The sequence below is a fragment of the Bacidia gigantensis genome, assembly GCF_019456465.1.
Source record: "Bacidia gigantensis strain McMullin 20006 chromosome Unknown contig_295, whole genome shotgun sequence".
Classification (NCBI taxonomy): domain Eukaryota; kingdom Fungi; phylum Ascomycota; class Lecanoromycetes; order Lecanorales; family Ramalinaceae; genus Bacidia; species Bacidia gigantensis.
Genome location: NW_025408608.1, coordinates 1,838,566 through 1,856,242, shown reverse-complemented (window position 1 = coordinate 1,856,242; position 17,677 = coordinate 1,838,566). Strand labels below are relative to the sequence as shown.

Here is a 17,677-nt window from a genome sequence, read left to right as displayed (position 1 = left end):
TCCAGGTCCTGCATGTTCAGCGTCTTACTTATTCGCCACCACCTCGCCGAGATAGATTAACGGAATGATCCATCAGATTGATGGTCTTGAAGGAGCCGGAATGATTAACAGGTTGTGACCAGAGTAGATCTGGTGCAGGATCGAGGGACCACCCTGTAAGGTAGGCATCGGGCGCCCAGCCCCTGTCCTCGCCCCTAGAAAAACAGGCCCCTAAATGCCGCACACGGCTTAGAGAGGCGATGGAATTTGCGACATTGCGAGGCACGGGCTTGGTGTTGCAGCTTTCCGGAGCTGCCCCGATACGAAAGTGTAAGACCTCTTGTCACATATGTCGATGGTGGTAAAGAGTCCCTCGGGGTAAAAGGGGCCCTCGCGCTTTTCAAAACGACCGAGGGGACTTGAAATCGTCGCTACCACTTGATTTTGCATAGAGGGGCCCTCTTGAAGAAGAATCGGTATAAAAGTAACTCAAGGCTACTATTTGAAGAGATTCATGTGCCAGCAGTTCTTCATAAAGAGGCCTGTTGAACACTTATTCGTCGATGCTAAATCAATGCTGCCCGAGAAATTTTGGGGGGCGGCCAAGAGCTGTAAACTCGGAAATGGTTCCGCGCCCTGGTTTGCCTGCCAAGCGTGCAACAACCTTGGAACCTCGAACAATATTACTGATCGTCATCGTAAGTCAAGTCACTTCGCGGCTGGTGAGTGGGTCGAAGAACAAACACGAGATATTCCCCTCAACTTGATGGTTATTGCTGCCTTCTGCTGGCTTTGCAACATGTAGAATACTGGGTGAACGATCAGAACTTTCTGATATGTATGGTTGCAATCCTCTTTCTAGACCTCTTGGAAGCTTTCCTTTTCAAGTTTTGAAGAACACCTAAGCAAGACTCTTTGGGGCGTTGAGGTGTTCTATCACAGCCTTCAATGCCCATTGAAGCACTTTCTCCTACTGCTGTCCGCGCTCTTGGTTCAACACAATGCTTGACAGATCCAAATTCTCTAGTAAAGGAATTGGTGGACAATGCTATAGATGCTCGTGCGTCGGCGATATATGTTGAGATATCAGCAAACACATTAGACAGAATCCAAGTCAAAGACAATGGCCATGGCATTGCAGCTGAGGACCGCAAGTTGGTGTGCAAAAGGTATTGCACCAGTAAGATCAGAGGTCTTGATGATCTTCAAACTCTCGGTGGACAGTCAATGGGCTTTCGTGGAGAAGCACTTGCCAGCGCCATCGAAATGAGTGGTCAAGTAGCCCTGTCCACCCGAGTAGAAGGAGAAGAGACAGCAGTCGAGATGAGATTCAGAGCTGAAGATCAAGCACCGAGGTAGATGAGACCACTCGTTAAAAATCATGAAATTAATTGTGGAAGTGAAAAACGCGTTTCCCACCCAGTTGGGACCACTGTCGTCATCGCCGACTTCCTCAAGAATTTGCCTGTCAGGAGGCAGACAGCAACCAAGGAGAAAGCCTGTACCGCACAACTCACTAAGATCAGGCATATGTTACAATCATATGCTTTCGCTAGACCCCATGTGCGGTTCTGCCTAAAAGTTGTGAAGGCTAAGAGCGAGAAATTGAATTGGACATATGCACCGCCACCGAGCCGAGCTAATGACATGTCTCTTATGAGAGACGCTGCGATCAAAGTCTGTGGAATGAAATTGGCAATTTCCTGCCAGTTAGCAGGCTGGAAAGTAATGGATGTCACAGTTCAAGACGAAACTCAAGTGCTCGGCGTGACCGAAGCTTCGTCTCTTGCAGACGCCCTCTACTTATTTCAAGCTCTTTTGCCCAAGGCTGACTCGAACATCGATTTCTCTGTCATTGACAAGCCCCGTCAATTTATTTCCGTAGATTCGCGACCGGTTTCAAGCACACGTGGCTCGTTTAAGAAGATTGTCGGCATATTCAAGAGATACTTCAGATCAGCGAGCTCCACGAAGGACAAGAACAGCTCTACCGACCCGTTCATGTGCTTGAACATTGTCTGTAGACCCGGGAGCTATGACACAAACATCGAGCCTGCAAAGGATGATGTGCTCTTCGACGATCCTGATCGTCTCCTCAAATCGGTCGAAAGCTTCTTCCAGCTGGTCTATAGGCCATCGGTCACGTACGATGATTCATCTCGGCCAACTGAGGCAACAGTCAAGGCCAGTAGTTTCGATTTGCTGCTCAACAGTTCCCAGCCGAAGCCAGTGAAATCACAGTCTTCTCGAACAAGCCTTGACATACCAAAAGCTTTTAAGATACCTTTACATGTCTCTCGAGAAGACGAGCGCAAAGCGGCACAACACTCATCTTCCGAGGAGCAGGACCTACAGACTAGAGAAAGAGGTGAACCAGCAGTTGGGAGGACGGGCAGCCGCTCGATGTACCATGATGGGACTGATGATTGCGATGACTTCGAGCTCTTGGACAACATCCCTCAAGAACCTCTATCAGAAAATGATGACGAGGATGCAAGAGCAGACGTTACGATCTCTAATCCTTGGGCAATTGCAAAGTTCAATGCCACCATTCGGCCGCGTGGCAATTCATCGTCTCCACTATCTGGCGACAGATCATTCAATCCAGTGCAGACACCATCGCGGCAACAAAGACATGACATCGATTCGTCTCCAGCGCCTTCTTCCGTCACAGTGTTTGGGAATCCAGGAGACTCCAGTCCTCCAACACCACAAGGTTCTTCTTCTCCACCTTTCTTCCCCTTTCCACACCAGCGCCGGTCGAAATATCCTCAAGCCAGAGGAAGCACGCCCTCAAGCCCAGCAGAAGATGATCTGTACGGTCCATCCAGCCGTGTCCTTACCAATTGGGCCAAACGTAGTGATACCAGCAAGATCATGAGCTCTGATTCAATTCATCCCGACCAGGCAGCCAACCCGACCAATTTCGTATCTGCGCGTTCTTTGCCCTTGGGAACTCGTCTCAGCGATATACCGGACATCAGCCAGAGGCCTCGCGCAAAGGTTAAATCTAAGCAACAACCCTCTGCAGCATTAAAGAAACCCTTCATCCCTCCCGTCAAGGATCTCCGCGACGTATGGTTCAACAGCACCAACTCACAATCGACAAGAGCCAAGGGTCAAAGGCCCAAAAACACTATATCTCAGTCCACCACCAACATCGACGCCCTTGATCTCCGCGAAGACCACAACAGCCTACCTCAATCCCTCTCCTCCCCTCCACAACCAATCCACCCAGACTTGGCACTTACCCTCGACTATGAAAACCGGAAGCGTCAAGCAACCCTCGACTACCGCGCCACCCTACGCCGTCAAGCCTCGCAATCCTCACAACCCTCACAACCGGGCCCAGCACTAGCGACACCACCATCCAGCTCACCCCACCAAAATCGCTACTTGAAAGCCAAAGCTGCTCTGCAGCCTTCCACCAGAGATCCAATTGATACCGCAACCCAAGGAGCTGAGCAACCAGATGCATTGAGCTCTGACGACCCTCGAAGAATACTCCTCCGCGAGCAAGCCCAGCTCAATGTAGACGCAGACACGGGGGCAGGGGCAGGGACGGTCGATACATCACCGCAAACCCCCCGTCTCAGACGCGTGAGGAGTAGAACCGCTATGCTACCCCTCGAGACCGTGAAGGAGGAAGATAGCGTTCGTGAACTGATGCTGAAGCTCTCCTCGGTTTCGGTGAGGAGTATCGATAGAGACGTCGGTAAGGTCAGGAGGTGGGATGGGTACGTGAAAGGAGTGGTGGAGCCAGCGGATGCTTTTGCCGACCATGGTGATGACGGTAGCGGTGAGGGGAAAATCAAACAGTGGCAGAGCAGGCTCGAGGAGCTGGTTACGAGGGAATATAAGGGAGGGCAGTACGTAAGGATCGATTTGACGGGAGCGATGGACACTTGGCGACAGCATAATGCTTCGAGGTGAAGTTGTGGAAGAAAAATCTGCTACTTGCGTCGCGATCTGATGTAGATCTATGGCTATATGGCTGGGCTTCTGTGGATGTTATATGCTGTTAGATTAGCAACCTGCTGGATTATAAAAAGAATGTTGGGCACACCTAGCGACGGCGCTATTGGCTAATTCGGGCTTTATCTTGGGGAAGATTTGCACATACGGAAGAAGTTTGGAACCAGACGGCTATGCTTGCGGGCAAAGAAAATGTAGAACTTAGGCAGAATTGAGAGTCATAGAAGAATTATGCAACAGAACTCAGATCCGCTAAAAATGCCTTTCAAAACTCCAGGCAACCCCAAACACCCACGCTCGTCCATCCAAGCACCAGGCATCGCTCATCCAAGCATCGAAATATACTCCTTATAATCATGCACGCCCCTCGCCCTGGCACTTTCCAACCACTCCCTCCTATGCCCCCGCCCCCTTTCCCCCCTCTATCCGACCCTCTCATACCTCTCATCCCCCCCTTAGCCCCAACCGTAACCCAAACACTCTTCCCACTCTCCTCACTCATGCCCTCCCACCTCCAGCCCCTCTTCTCCCCCATACACCCGATGCCGCCCTCACTAACCCAAACAGCCAACAAATCCCTCACAAACTCGAGTTTGCGCTCAAACTGATTCGCGTGCAAGACATCCGCGAAATCACGACGTTCGAGCTTGCCGCTGAGCATGATGGGGACGGGGTAGCAGAGCACGCCTCTCTCCGCAAGATCGTGAGGGTCAATTTTCTGGCCGGCAGAGAGTTTTTTGGCGGCGGGGATGGGGAGGTGGTAGAAGTCTGCCCAGAGGTCGTCGATGGCGGAGGAGGAGGGGGAGGGTGAGAGTAGGAGTTTGGTGTGGTCTGGGAAGTTGAATTGGAAGGAAGAGTCGGAGAAGCCCCAGATGCCGACGTTGCCTAGGCGCTGGTAGAATTTGACGAAGAGTGTAGCCGATGTAGCAGTATTGCTTCGTTTACGGGTGGTTGGCGCGGCTTCAGGTTCGCCTTCAGGATGCCCCAGACTTTGCGTCATGTATCGTCCAAATTTATCCCATAGCAAGAGGTTCCTTCGTTTTTCGAGGTCAAAACTGCTCGCATCTAAGTCTGAGCGTTCAGGTTCCGTAAGTGATGGGGATACAAGGTTTTGCATTTTCAAGGGTGGACAGAGTACTCTTTTCAGGCCTTCGGCGCCCGTGTCTTCGACATATTCGACCGGTAGGCTATGTGAGGAGAGGATGCTTTGCTTTTCGGCGTATGACGACAGCCGACGGTTTGAGAAATGGCGTTCTGAGTCGGCTACGACAATACTTGTGGGTAGTGTTGTCTTTTCGCCCTTGAAGAGACAGCCAACTGTGCCGTTGGCTAAAATGAAGCCAATACCGTATTTGTTAGTATAGTCAACCCACTTCACTACCACCGGGCGCTGCTTGAAAGTACTACTCTTTGCCTCAATTGCCCTGACATTCGAATAGTGATTCTGCTGCTGTGTCCTTTGCAGACTTTTGTCCAATCGTGTATGCATCTCTGACAATGTTCGCATGACATCTTCCGGCTTTGTATTTGGAACGAACTTGAAGGCCTCATTTGGATCGATCAATGTGGTGGTATGAGGTTTTGATCTCTGCCGCCGCGCCGTCGGTGCTTTTGCCATACCTTTCCCCTCTACATCTACGGCTAACTCTTTTTGCACATTTGAGGCAATTCGTGCCCGCGTTTTTGCAGCCATCTCTCGACGCTTTCTGTCTGGGTCCGGACTCGTGGCGTCAACATATTGGTCTTTAGTCATGGGATGTGCCGTTTTGCCTTCACTTGGGTTTGGTTCCTCGTCAAGCACAACTACCTGCTTAGATCGAGTCGTCCTTGATTTGCGTTCAGGCGCATCTGTACTTTGACCCGTCACTGTATTAGCGCTGCTCAATGGGCGCACAGGCAGCTCGTTCATCAGCCCGCGCCGAGCGCGATTTGAGCCAATGGTATTTGCCTTGGTGTTGAGCTCGTTCCTTTCTACAGCCGGTGGTTGGAGCTCTGATCTTGGATTAGAGGGTTTTCTGATATGCGCTGCTCGAAGTGTTGCTGCATGACTTTGCACAGGAGCACGACGAGCCTTCTCAAGATTTGCCATTGGATTATCGTGGACAAACTTAGCTTTTGGCCTGGCAAGGGGGTCGATTGCTTCTTCAGTGCGTTCGTAGAGCCTAGGGTCCACCTTTCGTACTTCCTCTATTTGCTTTGGTAGCCATGTTCTTAGCGAGTACTTCGAGGTGTATACCACATCTTCCGGTAAAGGAACTACAGGCCCTAGACCAGCTGCTTCTTCTGTTGCACATTCCTTATACAATGAAAGATCCATGTCTGCACCAACAGCTGATTGTGGTGCAAGATCTCCCGGGAGACAACCAACACCACAGTCCTTAGCAAGTGTTCTCAGGCTCAGGCGCTCGGTTCCAGGCAAAATTACGTCTCCTCGAGGTCGAGCTTGTCGATCAAGGTAACGAGGTGTTTCGGTACGAAAATAACCCTCCATGTGGGCAGGAATTGCATCTCCGCCGTTCATCGAAAAGAACCTGTGCCCAATTATCTGGTCTGGGTCAGGCCGGCGCTCAGCGTCTACCTTCAGAAGCCTGGCAACGAGGTCTTTTGCTTCGTCTGGAATGTCATTGCCTCGTTTACTTTCCTCCGGCCAAGAGTACTCAACGTTCCTCGCACGTTTATAGATCTCGTGTTGTGATGTCGACTGAAATGGAGGCTGCCCCGCTAACATTGCGAATCTGCTATCATCAGCTTCCGCAAAATCAATTTTTGTCTTGTACCTACAAAATCACTCCAATTGCCCAGATGTCAACCTTATGGTCATGTCCACCTTTCCCTTTTTCCAAGATCTCCGGGGCAATATAGTTCGGTGTCCCACAGAGCGTTGTTCTTCGTGATTTGGCGTAGTCAAAAATCCCCTCATACTCGTCTTTGCTCACCAAGACGGCCGCCAGACCGAAGTCACCAATCTTCAAATTCATATCATGATCTAGGAAGAGATTGCCCATCTTGAGATCCCGATGGATCACACTTCTGGCATGCATATATTTGATTGCACCGCAGAGCTGGACGGTCAATCGTCGTACCTCCGGCAAGGTCAGGAACTTGCGCTTTTTGACCATGTCCATCACTGAGCCATTGGGACACATTTCAAGGACGACATATGTGCAGTCTTGGTAGGTAAATGCGCGATGAAATTCGACAATGTTTGGGTGCGACATTTTGGCGTGTATTTGAAGCTCTGTCCGAAACTGCCACTTTGTCAACGCAATTTGGTCATGGATGGCTACACCAGCATTACCTTCTCTTCCATTTTTTTCTGGCTCATTCTCGACCGGACAACCTTGAGGGCAAACACATGTTTGTTCAAAGGACTATCCTTACTTCGCAATCCTCCCTCATATGCCAATGCAAAGCCACCTTTTCCCAGCAACCTTCCAGTCCGGTATTTCTCTATCAGCCCATCCTTTGCAACTGGAGGTTGTATGACCCAATCTGGAGGTGGTGGTGCATATTCTTTTTCCTTTGCCGCCCTTCTTGCTGCTTCGGCTTTCTTGGCTTCCTCATCGCTTGTTTCCTGTATGTCTTCCTTCATAGATGTTTGCTTCTGTGGCCGTGCCTTGTACTGAATGTTGGTCGAACGTGGCGAAAGAGGCTCTACTTCCTGTCTTCTCAGGTGTGCTGCAGCCATTGTAGTACCATCAAAAGCTTGACTATGCTTTCTTGAGTATTATAAGCTCCCCAGCAGGGTCTTCATGGGGTGTCAAGCCAAAGATTGTGATGCCCCGCTCCCGGTGTTTCTTGACATGCTTCTTGCAAAATACCAGGCGATTGTGAAGATGACGGGAGCCTTTACTCTTCTACCGCAAATCTTGGTCGAGAGAGGTTATTCGTAAGTGCTCGACATGAAATGTAATGGTTGTGCAACCTATTTGGGTAATTCGGTAAAGTAAACAAATGTCTTGGCGACAACCGTATTTTATGTCCGCATATATCCGAGGGGTTTACCTGACTCACGGCAGGCAATGTCAGTTGCCAAAAACTCTGGTTATAGTATGTTGTATTCATGAGTGCTTTCTCGCTCTTAATTTCAAACTTCCGGTCTCTAGAATAAATTGCGCTATTCGTTAGCCAGTCGTCATCAGCAACATGAAATAATGGTGCGCCGTCGAAATGTCAAGCATCGTGATAAAGATCGGCTCGCTCGTGATCAAATCCCTCTCGAAGCCAATGGCCGTGCGTGTTGCAGTGAGGCTGGTCATTGTCGATTGCTAAATCATGCAGAATCGGATCAAAATCCAAGCTCGGGAACATGAGCGGTTCCGCCGGGTTTGCGTCAACCTCGCCCAGGGCATCCATCAATGGGATATGAGATTTCGATTGGGTCTCTTACAAGATCAAGCGACTATTGACAAGCAACTTGCGCGTGAGGCTGCGGAGTCTCAAGCCAAAAAGCACAAGCATGAGGCGCCCACCGTCAGGACAGAGGCCCAGACGATAGCCGATCAGGCTGCCGCCAAAAATAAAGAGAAGAACGTCGAAAAGGCAGAGAAGGCGGAAAAAGAGAAGAAAAAGCAAAAACCAAAGATACGCCCGCTAAGTGAGGCAAAAGCAATTGACTCGGGAGCAAATTTCGTGTCCGAGACCTTTTTGCTTATTGTTGCCGTCGGATGCGTGATTGGTGAGCGGTGGTACAGCTCGAAAAAAGATACAGCCAGAAGAGAGGACGTCGGAAAAAGAATAGAAGAATTAGAGCAATATGAAAAAAGCGTTCGCAGGGGTATGGTAGAGCTCGAAAAGGAGACTCTAAGACTGGAGGAAAAAGCGGGGTTTGCAAACGCGAAGAAAAAGAGGATCTTGCCGAAAGAAGTCTATGAGCTTGAGGAAGAGGAGGAACTTCAGCCATATCCCCCAAGAGGCTGGTTCTCATGGCTCAAAGGATCTGGAACTCAAAAGGACGAGCCCCTCCCTGAGTCCGAGCGAAATCCTCCAGAGCCAGAGCCAGAGTCACAGGCTTCGCCTACCACCGGCATCAAACCTTCTCCCTCATTGTATGAGAAGATCTTGCATCCCCGTGCCTCCAACCCTCCTATAAAGGAGAACCCGAACCCTGGTGCTGATGCATCTCATGACAAACCCGCTCCTTCGCAACGCTGAGTATCTAAAGAGAGCCGAGCATTACTCTACTCAAGCATCTTGTGCGAGTCGCGAGATCTGTATTTCTACATTGCAAAAGTATACTAGGTTTTGGGGTTGGCGTTTGATATGACGTGACGACGCGAAGATACCCATAGATATGCTCTCCTCGTTCATGCAGGAATATAAATCCAACTTTCATCATTCATGCATCATTTCCATGTATTCCGTCATTGAGCATAATTATTTTGACGTCTGCTTTATATAATGGTAGAGCCTTGACCGCAGACCAGATTTTGAAAGAATTCCACCGCCATGTTCAGCACCACTCTTCGGCGTAGACCATCTCTCAGTGGCCTTGCTCCTATTCTGCAAACCTCACCGGCGCCAAAGCTCTTTGGTATATCTTATACCTTGTCTTCATGTCCAAACTTCCCATCAAAGACAGCTGATATTCGCAGAGTCATCGGATCTTCACACCCACGATATTGCATTTCCCTTCAACACAAAGACTCAGGCTCAACCAACACCAGGACCGTCAATCCTAGTCCTTCTTCTGACTTCAAGCACCTTGTCGCCTTCTCGAAAGCCGACAACGCTCGATCGAGTTACTCGCTTCTCTACACTCGCCACCTCTCCAGCTCCCTTGATCCTATTTCTCCTCAAACCTCCCTCTGCGACCACCAATGCAACTTCTCGAAAGGAGGTGGAGAATGTTAGCACAACATCAGACCTATGCGGCTTCATGGAACTACAAACACTGTAGGCTCTCCCTTGCTTCCTCTTCTCTTTGACCCTAGACGCCTTGCAAAGGACTTTTGTCCGCTTTGCTAAACGTATCCTTTTAATAGTATCCATGAACATCTTCTACACGCACCGTCCATCCTCCCTGTTCCGGCGATCTCAGATATCCTCCCTACACTGCACACCTATACCTCCAGCCTAGCCGCAAACCTCGCCATGCCTCCCTTGCCAATACCACCGCCTCGACAAGTAGCGCTGAGTCTACTACAGCGCATGACAACCTCGCCTACTGGACTCAGCCAGCATGACACTAACGTCATGTCTGATATCTGTCGATCCATCGAAGAAGTCAGTGCCCTCGCGTCAAGTACAGCGGGGAGGAGGGAGTTGAAAGGATGGCTTGGCGAGAAGGTAGGGGGGAGATATGTGCCTTCTGGGGGCACGATGGAGATGAGGGCGTGGAGGAAGCCGGAGAGAATGAAAAGAACCTAGAAAGCATGGGGGATTTGGGCACTGAATTGAGGAGCGAAGGGCCGGACAAGCTATTTGCAGCAGCTAATGGACTGACCATGTGGGATGAGCTGAACGATGCTATCAATCCGGACAGCGAGAGTCTTCACGAAGGCGATGGAGAAGATTGGGCTGAGCTGGATCTATTGCTGCCTAAGCTGTAGCTCTCTCTCTCTCGTCTTCATATTGAGCTGTGACATGCCATAGCTAAACTTCAATGCCTCCTCCTCTGTCGGTGAGTCACGTTTTCATGTCCATTTTCAGCTCCCTCTTCTCACTCCTGGGTACTTCTTAATTCCTCCGTTTTCATAGCAATGAGCATTTTCATCCTTTCATATCATCTTACCAGTCATCAACCACCTGCCCCGTAATCAATACCCCCTCCCCTTATCAACCAGATTCAGCACCTTCTCCCCCTATCCTCGCGTCTCAAATTCTCCTCAAAAACCGCCATTGCGCCTCCCACATACCCCTTCGCCTCCCCACTCACATGTGGACTGATCAAACAATTCGGCGCAACCCACAACTCATCCCCCTCCGGCAGAGGCTCCGGATCCGCAACATCGAGCGCCGCCCCCCTCAGTCCCTCCTTACCTACACTCCCCTCCCACTTCTTCAGCCCCTCCACCAAAGCCTTCTGATCAAGAATCTTCCCCCTACTAATATTACTCACGAACGCGCCCCTGCCTCCTCCCTCCTTACTCAACACCCCCAACTCCTCCTTCCCGACCAACCCCTCCGTCTTCGGGGTCAGCGGCAGGGTAATGACCAACCAATCCAGCCCCTCTTTCAAGAACCCCTCAAGCCCGCCTTCGCTGGCATTACTCAACCACAAATCGGGAATCTTGCCCTCCCAGTCCCCCGTACCAGGAACAACCCACTTCCCCCTCTCCATCCTCTCCTCCTCACTATCCCTCAGCCGAGCCGTGAACACCACGACCCTCATCCCCGCCGCCTTCGCCAGTCTCGCGCACTGCCGTCCAATACTCCCATACCCTAGCACGCCGATGGTCTGCCTCCCTCCCCCCCCCCTCCCCCTCCCCTTCGCCTACTACCATCCCCCAATCCATCACCACCAACCAACGCCTCCTTCTCCCCGGTGAGCCTCGGATCCCGCTTCCACTCCTGGCGTCTCTGCTGATCGAGCACGACATCAAGACGATGGCTCATGGCCAAACGCGTACCAAGGACCCATTCAGCGATCTGCGGGGCCGCGACGCCGGAGGAGGAGGTGAAGACGATATCGGTGTCTGTGAAGAGGGGGTGGGTGACGAGGCGGTCGACGCCGGCGAGGAGGGTGTGGACGAGGCGGAGGTGAGGCGCCCAATCGGGGGGCGGGAGGAAGGTGGCGATTACGAGGAGGGTTGTTGTTTTGAAGAGTGCTGGAAGGGGTTAGAGAGGGTGGAGGGCAGGAGGGGAGGGAGAGAAGGGGGAAGGAGGGGGAGTGGGGGAGAGGGGATGGAAAGGTGGGCTTACAAGGATCGATGTCATGGTCCGCAATGTTGGGCGACCAACTCTTCAATTCGTGAAACTTGACTTTGATATGAGGATGTTCATTGCGGATGCGCGCGGTGACTGTTGTGGGCTCTTTGCCTGGGATGAGGATGAGGAGCTCTTCGGTCCTTACAGGTGCGTCGCCCATCATGGACTGCCGGAGATGATGTTTTGCGACGGAGGTGGAGGTGATGTGAGTTGGAAGTGAAAATAGGAGTGTTGAAATCCATCGTGGGGTGGCAATTGCGCAATACCATAGTAAATTAGTGAGGGGTGTTGCGAGCTCGCAAGATTTATCAAGAGGGGTTGGTGATGGTGACGATAAGGCAGGTACCTGCAGCACACCGATCCAATCAATTGCCCGATTCGTGCGCTTTCTTAGGCCCGATTGGACTATGGTAAGGGAAATAGCATCGATGAAGATCATTCAATGGTGTCGCTGATCGATTGATCTCTTGAATAATATCTATATACAAACTTCATGCCACGTAATAGTCGTACAGCACGAGAGATCAACTCTTGCCTAATCTACCTGCGATACCATGCAAACGCCCTGCTTTTCAGATTATGCATATTTCCTTATACGAAAGCAAAGGCGTCATGGGAAGTGCCATTCCTCATGATCCAGGATCCGTTCCAGAACTGGGACAGCACTGTTGTCCAGAAGCGCATTTATCTCCACAACCAAGTAAACACATATCTGGCTCGCTGCGTACGCTGGGTACTCTGCTTCCTTTTTTGCTGCTCTGGCCAGGCTCTGCATGTCCATTGCCTGAAATTGCGCCGTCTTGTTCTGTTGCTGGAGTGTGTCGATGGCTTTTTTTGATATCGAATTCGGTTTGAATAGTCGAGGAATGGATGCCAAATTCGTGCAGGCATCTCCGCACTGCTCGTGCCAGTTTCATGTACCTGGCCTTCCCTCCTTCCTCAAAGTCGAAGTCCACCAGAACATGTACGGAGGCAACCACTTTGACGTCACTCAATTGCCAAACATGAAGATGATGGCAATTGACGATGCCTTCTAGATCCTCAATGTCTTCTTTGATCTCGTCTACATTAATGTGAGACGGTACTGCTTGGAGTAGGATTCGCGTGGTAGCTTTGCAAAGAGGAATGGCGGAGGTAAGGATGATGGCGGTGATGATCAGTGACATGACTGGGTCAGAATAGAAGCGCCAGGAACCACTCGAGAGCCAGATTATTAAAGCGGATATGATCACACCAACGTTGCCCAGTGCGTCACCTATCACATGAAGTAGAACGCCCCGCATGTTGAGATCACTGTGGGAATGACCATGACCGTCTGGCTTGTCTCTTGATTTGCAGTGATGATGTCCTTCATGCGCCTCGTCCGAGTTCCGCAACCAACTCGGTCCTTTGCGCGATTTCTTCGCCGATCCATTACTCTGAGTCTGACCAAGTAGAGGCGTATTCTCTGCAGCGTCATGTTCACCATCTACCTTACAAGCAGAGGATCCAGAACTTGTCTCCTCATCAAATCTTCCTGCAGCAGCAATTATTTCTTTCCTGAAAGAGGCCGGATGAGGATGAATGTCGTCCACACTCGCGAACATGCTGCGTGATCCACTGCGAGTGTGCCGGCGCTTGCTGGGACTTGAATTAGGGAGCGATATAGGAGAACTTGACTGGTCTGGGGCCAGTGTTGAGTCTTCCTCGTCGTTGGAACCGAAGTCTTTGCTCTTGCGATCTTTGGCGCTCGACGTGCTCTCTTTTGATGCTTGCTTCAAGCTGTCCGACTTTGGCCAGCCACCGACTATCGACTGAGGAAGGACGTCGGCTACGTTGCCGCTCTCGTCTGATATCACTTTTGTACGGCCCCCTACTGCTTTGGTGTGTTGGCCTTCCTCTGCTGTGGCCAGCGGATCAGATCCATGCGTATGACTTGAACCCTCCTCATGTGTGTGCCCATGTCCATGACCGTGATCGTGAAATAAGTACATGCCACCGATGTTGGCCACAAGTCCAATACACCCCACAATGAGGACCAGGAGCGGCCTCTGGACTTGTTGAGGCTCTACAAAGCGCTGTATTGCATCTAGGAATATTGTCACGCACAGCGCAAGGAGGAAGATGCCGTTGAACAGTGCACCTATGGTTTCGGCGCGTTGCCACTGCACAGCGTCAGTATCACTCTCATAAGATATAATCTAGAGTCCACCTACTCCGTAGGTAAAGGTTTTCGTGCTCTGTTTTTGATGGCCTACGTGAACGGCCCATAGACCCACGCAGAGGGACAGAACATCGTTGAACTATTCGTCTCTGTCAGATCACTTGACCAAACGTAATGATTGGAAATCTTGTGCTGACCATATGGAAGGAGTCTGCTACGAGGGCTAGAGAGTGCTGTGAATAGCCTAAATCTCTTAGCTCTGGCGCAAATCGTGTATGAATGAGCTCTACCTATGATGAGCTCCACCACAAAGAATATAGCATCTATGACAAGCATGATCTGCATGCGCCGAGACTTTGTGAGGCCCATGATTGATTTGAATCGCTGAATCTGGAACCGAAAGGAACGGGGGACAACAGGTGGCAACGTCGCTCAACGAGCAGGAAATCGATTGTTCAATTTACCGAAATGTGCAGGCATTCTCCAAATATATTGAGCTGTAGAACGGTGTGTGCAGATGTGGGGTGTGAGGGACAATGAAGGTCTCCGCTTACGAAAGCTTTCAAATGGGAAGTCGCGATCCGATGACATACTCTTGTGTTCTGGATAGGACGTCCTATACAGAAAGTGCCATGAAAATATTGACCTCACGCGGGCAAAAGACCCGAGACTGTGAACTCTATCGTGGACCAACAGACGACAATGGAAAAAAATGCCGTTATCAAACTGTCTTCCGTATGGTATAACACGTGTGGCCCCCCTGTGCACTCTGTGGCATTGATATCATCCTATTCTATCGGTACGATTCATTGCATGATCAGTGACATGGTTTCACGCCCCCAGAGCCCAGTCGACCCCATGCTGGAGGCTACGACAATGAGTGGCATCGGTGGTCGGCCAGGCTTTGTTAACGGTCCCTCGTCCCAAGTCTGTGGCAGGAAAGAGCAATTCCCTTCTACCCGTACCTTCTGGAATCGCCAGATCCGAGCTACCGTCGCCCATGATGCCTGTAGAGATCACTTTGGTACGTCAGGAGCGTGAAAGGTGCTGTCTTGCTTGCGACTCTCGAAGCACACGTCCGCGGCCAGGCTGCCCTATTGCGCTTACCATCTCCTTGCAGCCAACGAAAGGACCTTTCTAGGCTACCTACGCACGTCTGTTGCCCTATCCTTCGTGGCTGTCATTTTTGCCCAAATGTTCCGGCTGCAGCATACATCCCACCCGGACAAGATCTTCGGATATTTCATTTTAGGTACCCCGCTGGCTTGCATATGCATTGTCGGCTCCATTCTCGTTCTGCTGCTGGGAGCTTACCGCTTCTGGCGTCAGCAAAATGCCATGCTGCGAGGTAAGATCCATGCAGGTGGTTGGGAGGTGAACTTCGTCGGCATTATCTGTCTTCTTGTAAGCCCAATTTATTGTAATGTCAACGAAGCTAAAGTTATCAGATCACCACAACAATATTTGTATTACTTGTGGTGGCTGAGTGGCGGAAAGATGAGATGGACAATGACTAGCATCGATGACTTGCAACAAAGGATTCAGGCGGATTTGGGAATGGCGAGATCTTGCAAACTGTCTCTTGAACAAGTGAAGTTGTGCAGGCGCATGTAGTACTCCATAACCTTCTTGAGCACCCAAGGTAAGCAATCTCGGGAGGAGCACGTTTCTCTCTATTTTTAATATCCCAAAGCCATGGCAGCGTGTCCTGACATATCCAGGCACATTTGCTCGGAAAAGTCCTTATGGATGAGCATACTATGATTGATCAGACCTCTGGGTCGCATTGTCCCATCGCGTGAGCACCATTACATACATGTTGCAGAGAATGTGATCGGTCAGAAAACACGTCAAGTGTCTTGTACCTGCATAGGGTTGCATATTCAAATTGCAGGGATGATTAAAGTCTGCTTTCAGAGTGCCTGATATCCTCGGTGGTGTTGTGGAGTGTTGTTGAGTGTTGTTAAGTGTTGCCATCCACGGACGGTGATGACCTCCTAAGAACCTTTATTTAATTGACGTTCAGGTAATATTCCTTAACACTCATTCAACCCTCATTCCTACCTATTGCAATTTGCAGTATATTGAACACCAGTAATCCTAATCAATAACCTCAATCAAAATGCGTTGCGGATCACTTTCCTTGCTACTTATCACATGTCTCTTCTCTCTCGCATACACATATGCCATTACTGGTGCATCTGGTGCTGTCGATACATCGACCGGTGAGCGGCCAGCTCGTCAAGAGTTCAGGTTGTTCACAGTCTCTGGCGCAGCTTTTGATCTGTACATACTTGCCCTTCAACAACTTACACAAGAGGAACAAAATTTTCAATTGTCATTCTTCCAGGTCAGCGGTAAGCCAAATATCTCTTCCATCCATCCGAAGAAAGCTCACAAGTTACTCAGGTATCCATGATCGCCCTTACATACCCTGGGACGGCGTCAATGGTCAATACGAAGCGGGCTACTGCACACATAGCTCAATCCTCTTCCCCTCCTGGCATCGACCATATCTAGCGCTTTTTGAAGTCTGAGTCTGCACTCGATACTCCTGAAGCACTGAGCTGACCCACGACAGCAACTCCTCTGGAACAATGCTCAGAACATTGCCGCAACATATCCATCTTCATTGCGCGCTCAATATCAGTCTGCAGCACAGTCTCTCCGCATTCCATTTTACGATTGGGCACTTAATAGTACGATGCCAGATCAGACTAATGAGCCAATGATCCTTATCAACACCCCGGACGGCCTTCGTAATATCAAAAATCCACTGTACGACTATACATTTCATCCCCAACCGAATCATTCAGACTTTCCCGAATCAGATGGCCAGGCAAGCCTTTGTTTGCCTCAGTACGTTGAATGTAAGCTGACGGGAAACAGATCGCTCAATACCACACAACTTGCCGCTCTCCAGACGCAGACGGTAATTCTCAGCCCAATATATCCAACATGATGCTGGAAGCCAACGCCGACGCTATACGCTCAGGCGTTTACAATCTCATTTCAAGTCAGCCAGATTATGCACCTTTTTCCAATACGGGGTTTGTTGATGATAGAGGAAATCGCTATGACTCGATTGAGAACATTCACAATGGTATACATACGCTGATTGGAAACGGCGGTCATATGGCCATCGTTCCATATTCTGCGTTCGATCCTATCTTCTGGTTGCATCATACGTAAGGGTCCTACGTATGACCCATGTATCTATGTGAGATACTGACATCGCGTAGGAATGTCGACCGCTTGATCGCAATCTGGCAAGCCATCTATCCCGATTCTTGGATCAATAGTTCCGAAGTCACGGCGGGAGGCACATTCACTGACGCCCCCGGCAGTTCAGAGGATGCAAATACAGGTGCGTTTCTTTATGATAGCAATCACGATCTCCCCTTGAATTAGTCTCCCACAAGCTGACATGCCTCCACAGGATTAACCCCCTTTCACTCCTCCGACAGCAGCACATTTTACACCTCCATTACCGCTCGTACGACCCGTGCATTCGGATACACCTATCCCGAAATAAGAGACTGGAACATTTCCGCCGCCGACCTCTCAACCAACGTTCGCACAGCACTCAATCGACTCTATGGCAGTGGCAGCACCTCAACCAGCCGCAAATCAAAGCACAAACGCCAAACCACAACCGTGCATTCCCCCATGCCTTTTTCAGGCACCAACAATACTCTCCCGCCGTTTCCA

At 50.3% G+C, this 17,677-nt stretch overlaps 8 protein-coding genes across 8 annotated transcripts; 5 read left to right on the top strand and 3 right to left on the bottom strand.

Annotated features, from left to right (window-relative positions):
• Window positions 1-927: 927 nt before the first annotated feature.
• On the top strand, window positions 928-3,912 carry KY384_008608 (uncharacterized protein; the record flags this gene model as incomplete). The annotated part of the gene is made up of 2 exons (XM_044817096.1): window positions 928-1,334; window positions 1,380-3,912. The coding sequence occupies 2 exons, from the start codon at window positions 928-930 to the stop codon at window positions 3,910-3,912; spliced, it is 2,940 nt and encodes a 979-aa protein (XP_044666461.1).
• Window positions 3,913-4,219: 307 nt separating this feature from the next.
• KY384_008607 (uncharacterized protein) lies at window positions 4,220-6,682 on the bottom strand (the record flags this gene model as incomplete). The annotated part of the gene is made up of 1 exon (XM_044817095.1): window positions 4,220-6,682. One exon carries the CDS (start codon window positions 6,680-6,682, stop codon window positions 4,220-4,222), a length of 2,463 nt encoding a protein of 820 aa, XP_044666460.1.
• Window positions 6,683-6,731: 49 nt separating this feature from the next.
• On the bottom strand, window positions 6,732-7,642 carry KY384_008606 (uncharacterized protein; the record flags this gene model as incomplete). Its single annotated transcript, XM_044817094.1, has 2 exons — window positions 6,732-7,202; window positions 7,253-7,642. The coding sequence occupies 2 exons, from the start codon at window positions 7,640-7,642 to the stop codon at window positions 6,732-6,734; spliced, it is 861 nt and encodes a 286-aa protein (XP_044666459.1).
• Window positions 7,643-8,229: 587 nt separating this feature from the next.
• On the top strand, window positions 8,230-9,108 carry KY384_008605 (uncharacterized protein; the record flags this gene model as incomplete). Its single annotated transcript, XM_044817093.1, has 1 exon — window positions 8,230-9,108. The coding sequence occupies one exon, from the start codon at window positions 8,230-8,232 to the stop codon at window positions 9,106-9,108; it is 879 nt and encodes a 292-aa protein (XP_044666458.1).
• Window positions 9,109-9,402: 294 nt separating this feature from the next.
• On the top strand, window positions 9,403-10,323 carry KY384_008604 (uncharacterized protein; the record flags this gene model as incomplete). The annotated part of the gene is made up of 3 exons (XM_044817092.1): window positions 9,403-9,487; window positions 9,549-9,849; window positions 9,939-10,323. The coding sequence occupies 3 exons, from the start codon at window positions 9,403-9,405 to the stop codon at window positions 10,321-10,323; spliced, it is 771 nt and encodes a 256-aa protein (XP_044666457.1).
• A 5-nt stretch (window positions 10,324-10,328) lies between these two features.
• KY384_008603 (uncharacterized protein) lies at window positions 10,329-10,552 on the top strand (the record flags this gene model as incomplete). Its single annotated transcript, XM_044817091.1, has 2 exons — window positions 10,329-10,501; window positions 10,549-10,552. The coding sequence occupies 2 exons, from the start codon at window positions 10,329-10,331 to the stop codon at window positions 10,550-10,552; spliced, it is 177 nt and encodes a 58-aa protein (XP_044666456.1).
• A 189-nt stretch (window positions 10,553-10,741) lies between these two features.
• Window positions 10,742-14,335, bottom strand: KY384_008602 (uncharacterized protein; the record flags this gene model as incomplete). The annotated part of the gene is made up of 5 exons (XM_044817090.1): window positions 10,742-11,337; window positions 11,526-11,723; window positions 11,818-12,118; window positions 12,552-13,967; window positions 14,273-14,335. 5 exons carry the CDS (start codon window positions 14,333-14,335, stop codon window positions 10,742-10,744), a joined length of 2,574 nt encoding a protein of 857 aa, XP_044666455.1.
• A 1,753-nt stretch (window positions 14,336-16,088) lies between these two features.
• Window positions 16,089-17,377, top strand: KY384_008601 (uncharacterized protein; the record flags this gene model as incomplete). Its single annotated transcript, XM_044817089.1, has 5 exons — window positions 16,089-16,323; window positions 16,376-16,497; window positions 16,548-16,836; window positions 16,890-17,154; window positions 17,209-17,377. 5 exons carry the CDS (start codon window positions 16,089-16,091, stop codon window positions 17,375-17,377), a joined length of 1,080 nt encoding a protein of 359 aa, XP_044666454.1.
• Between the last annotated feature and the right edge of the window lie 300 nt (window positions 17,378-17,677).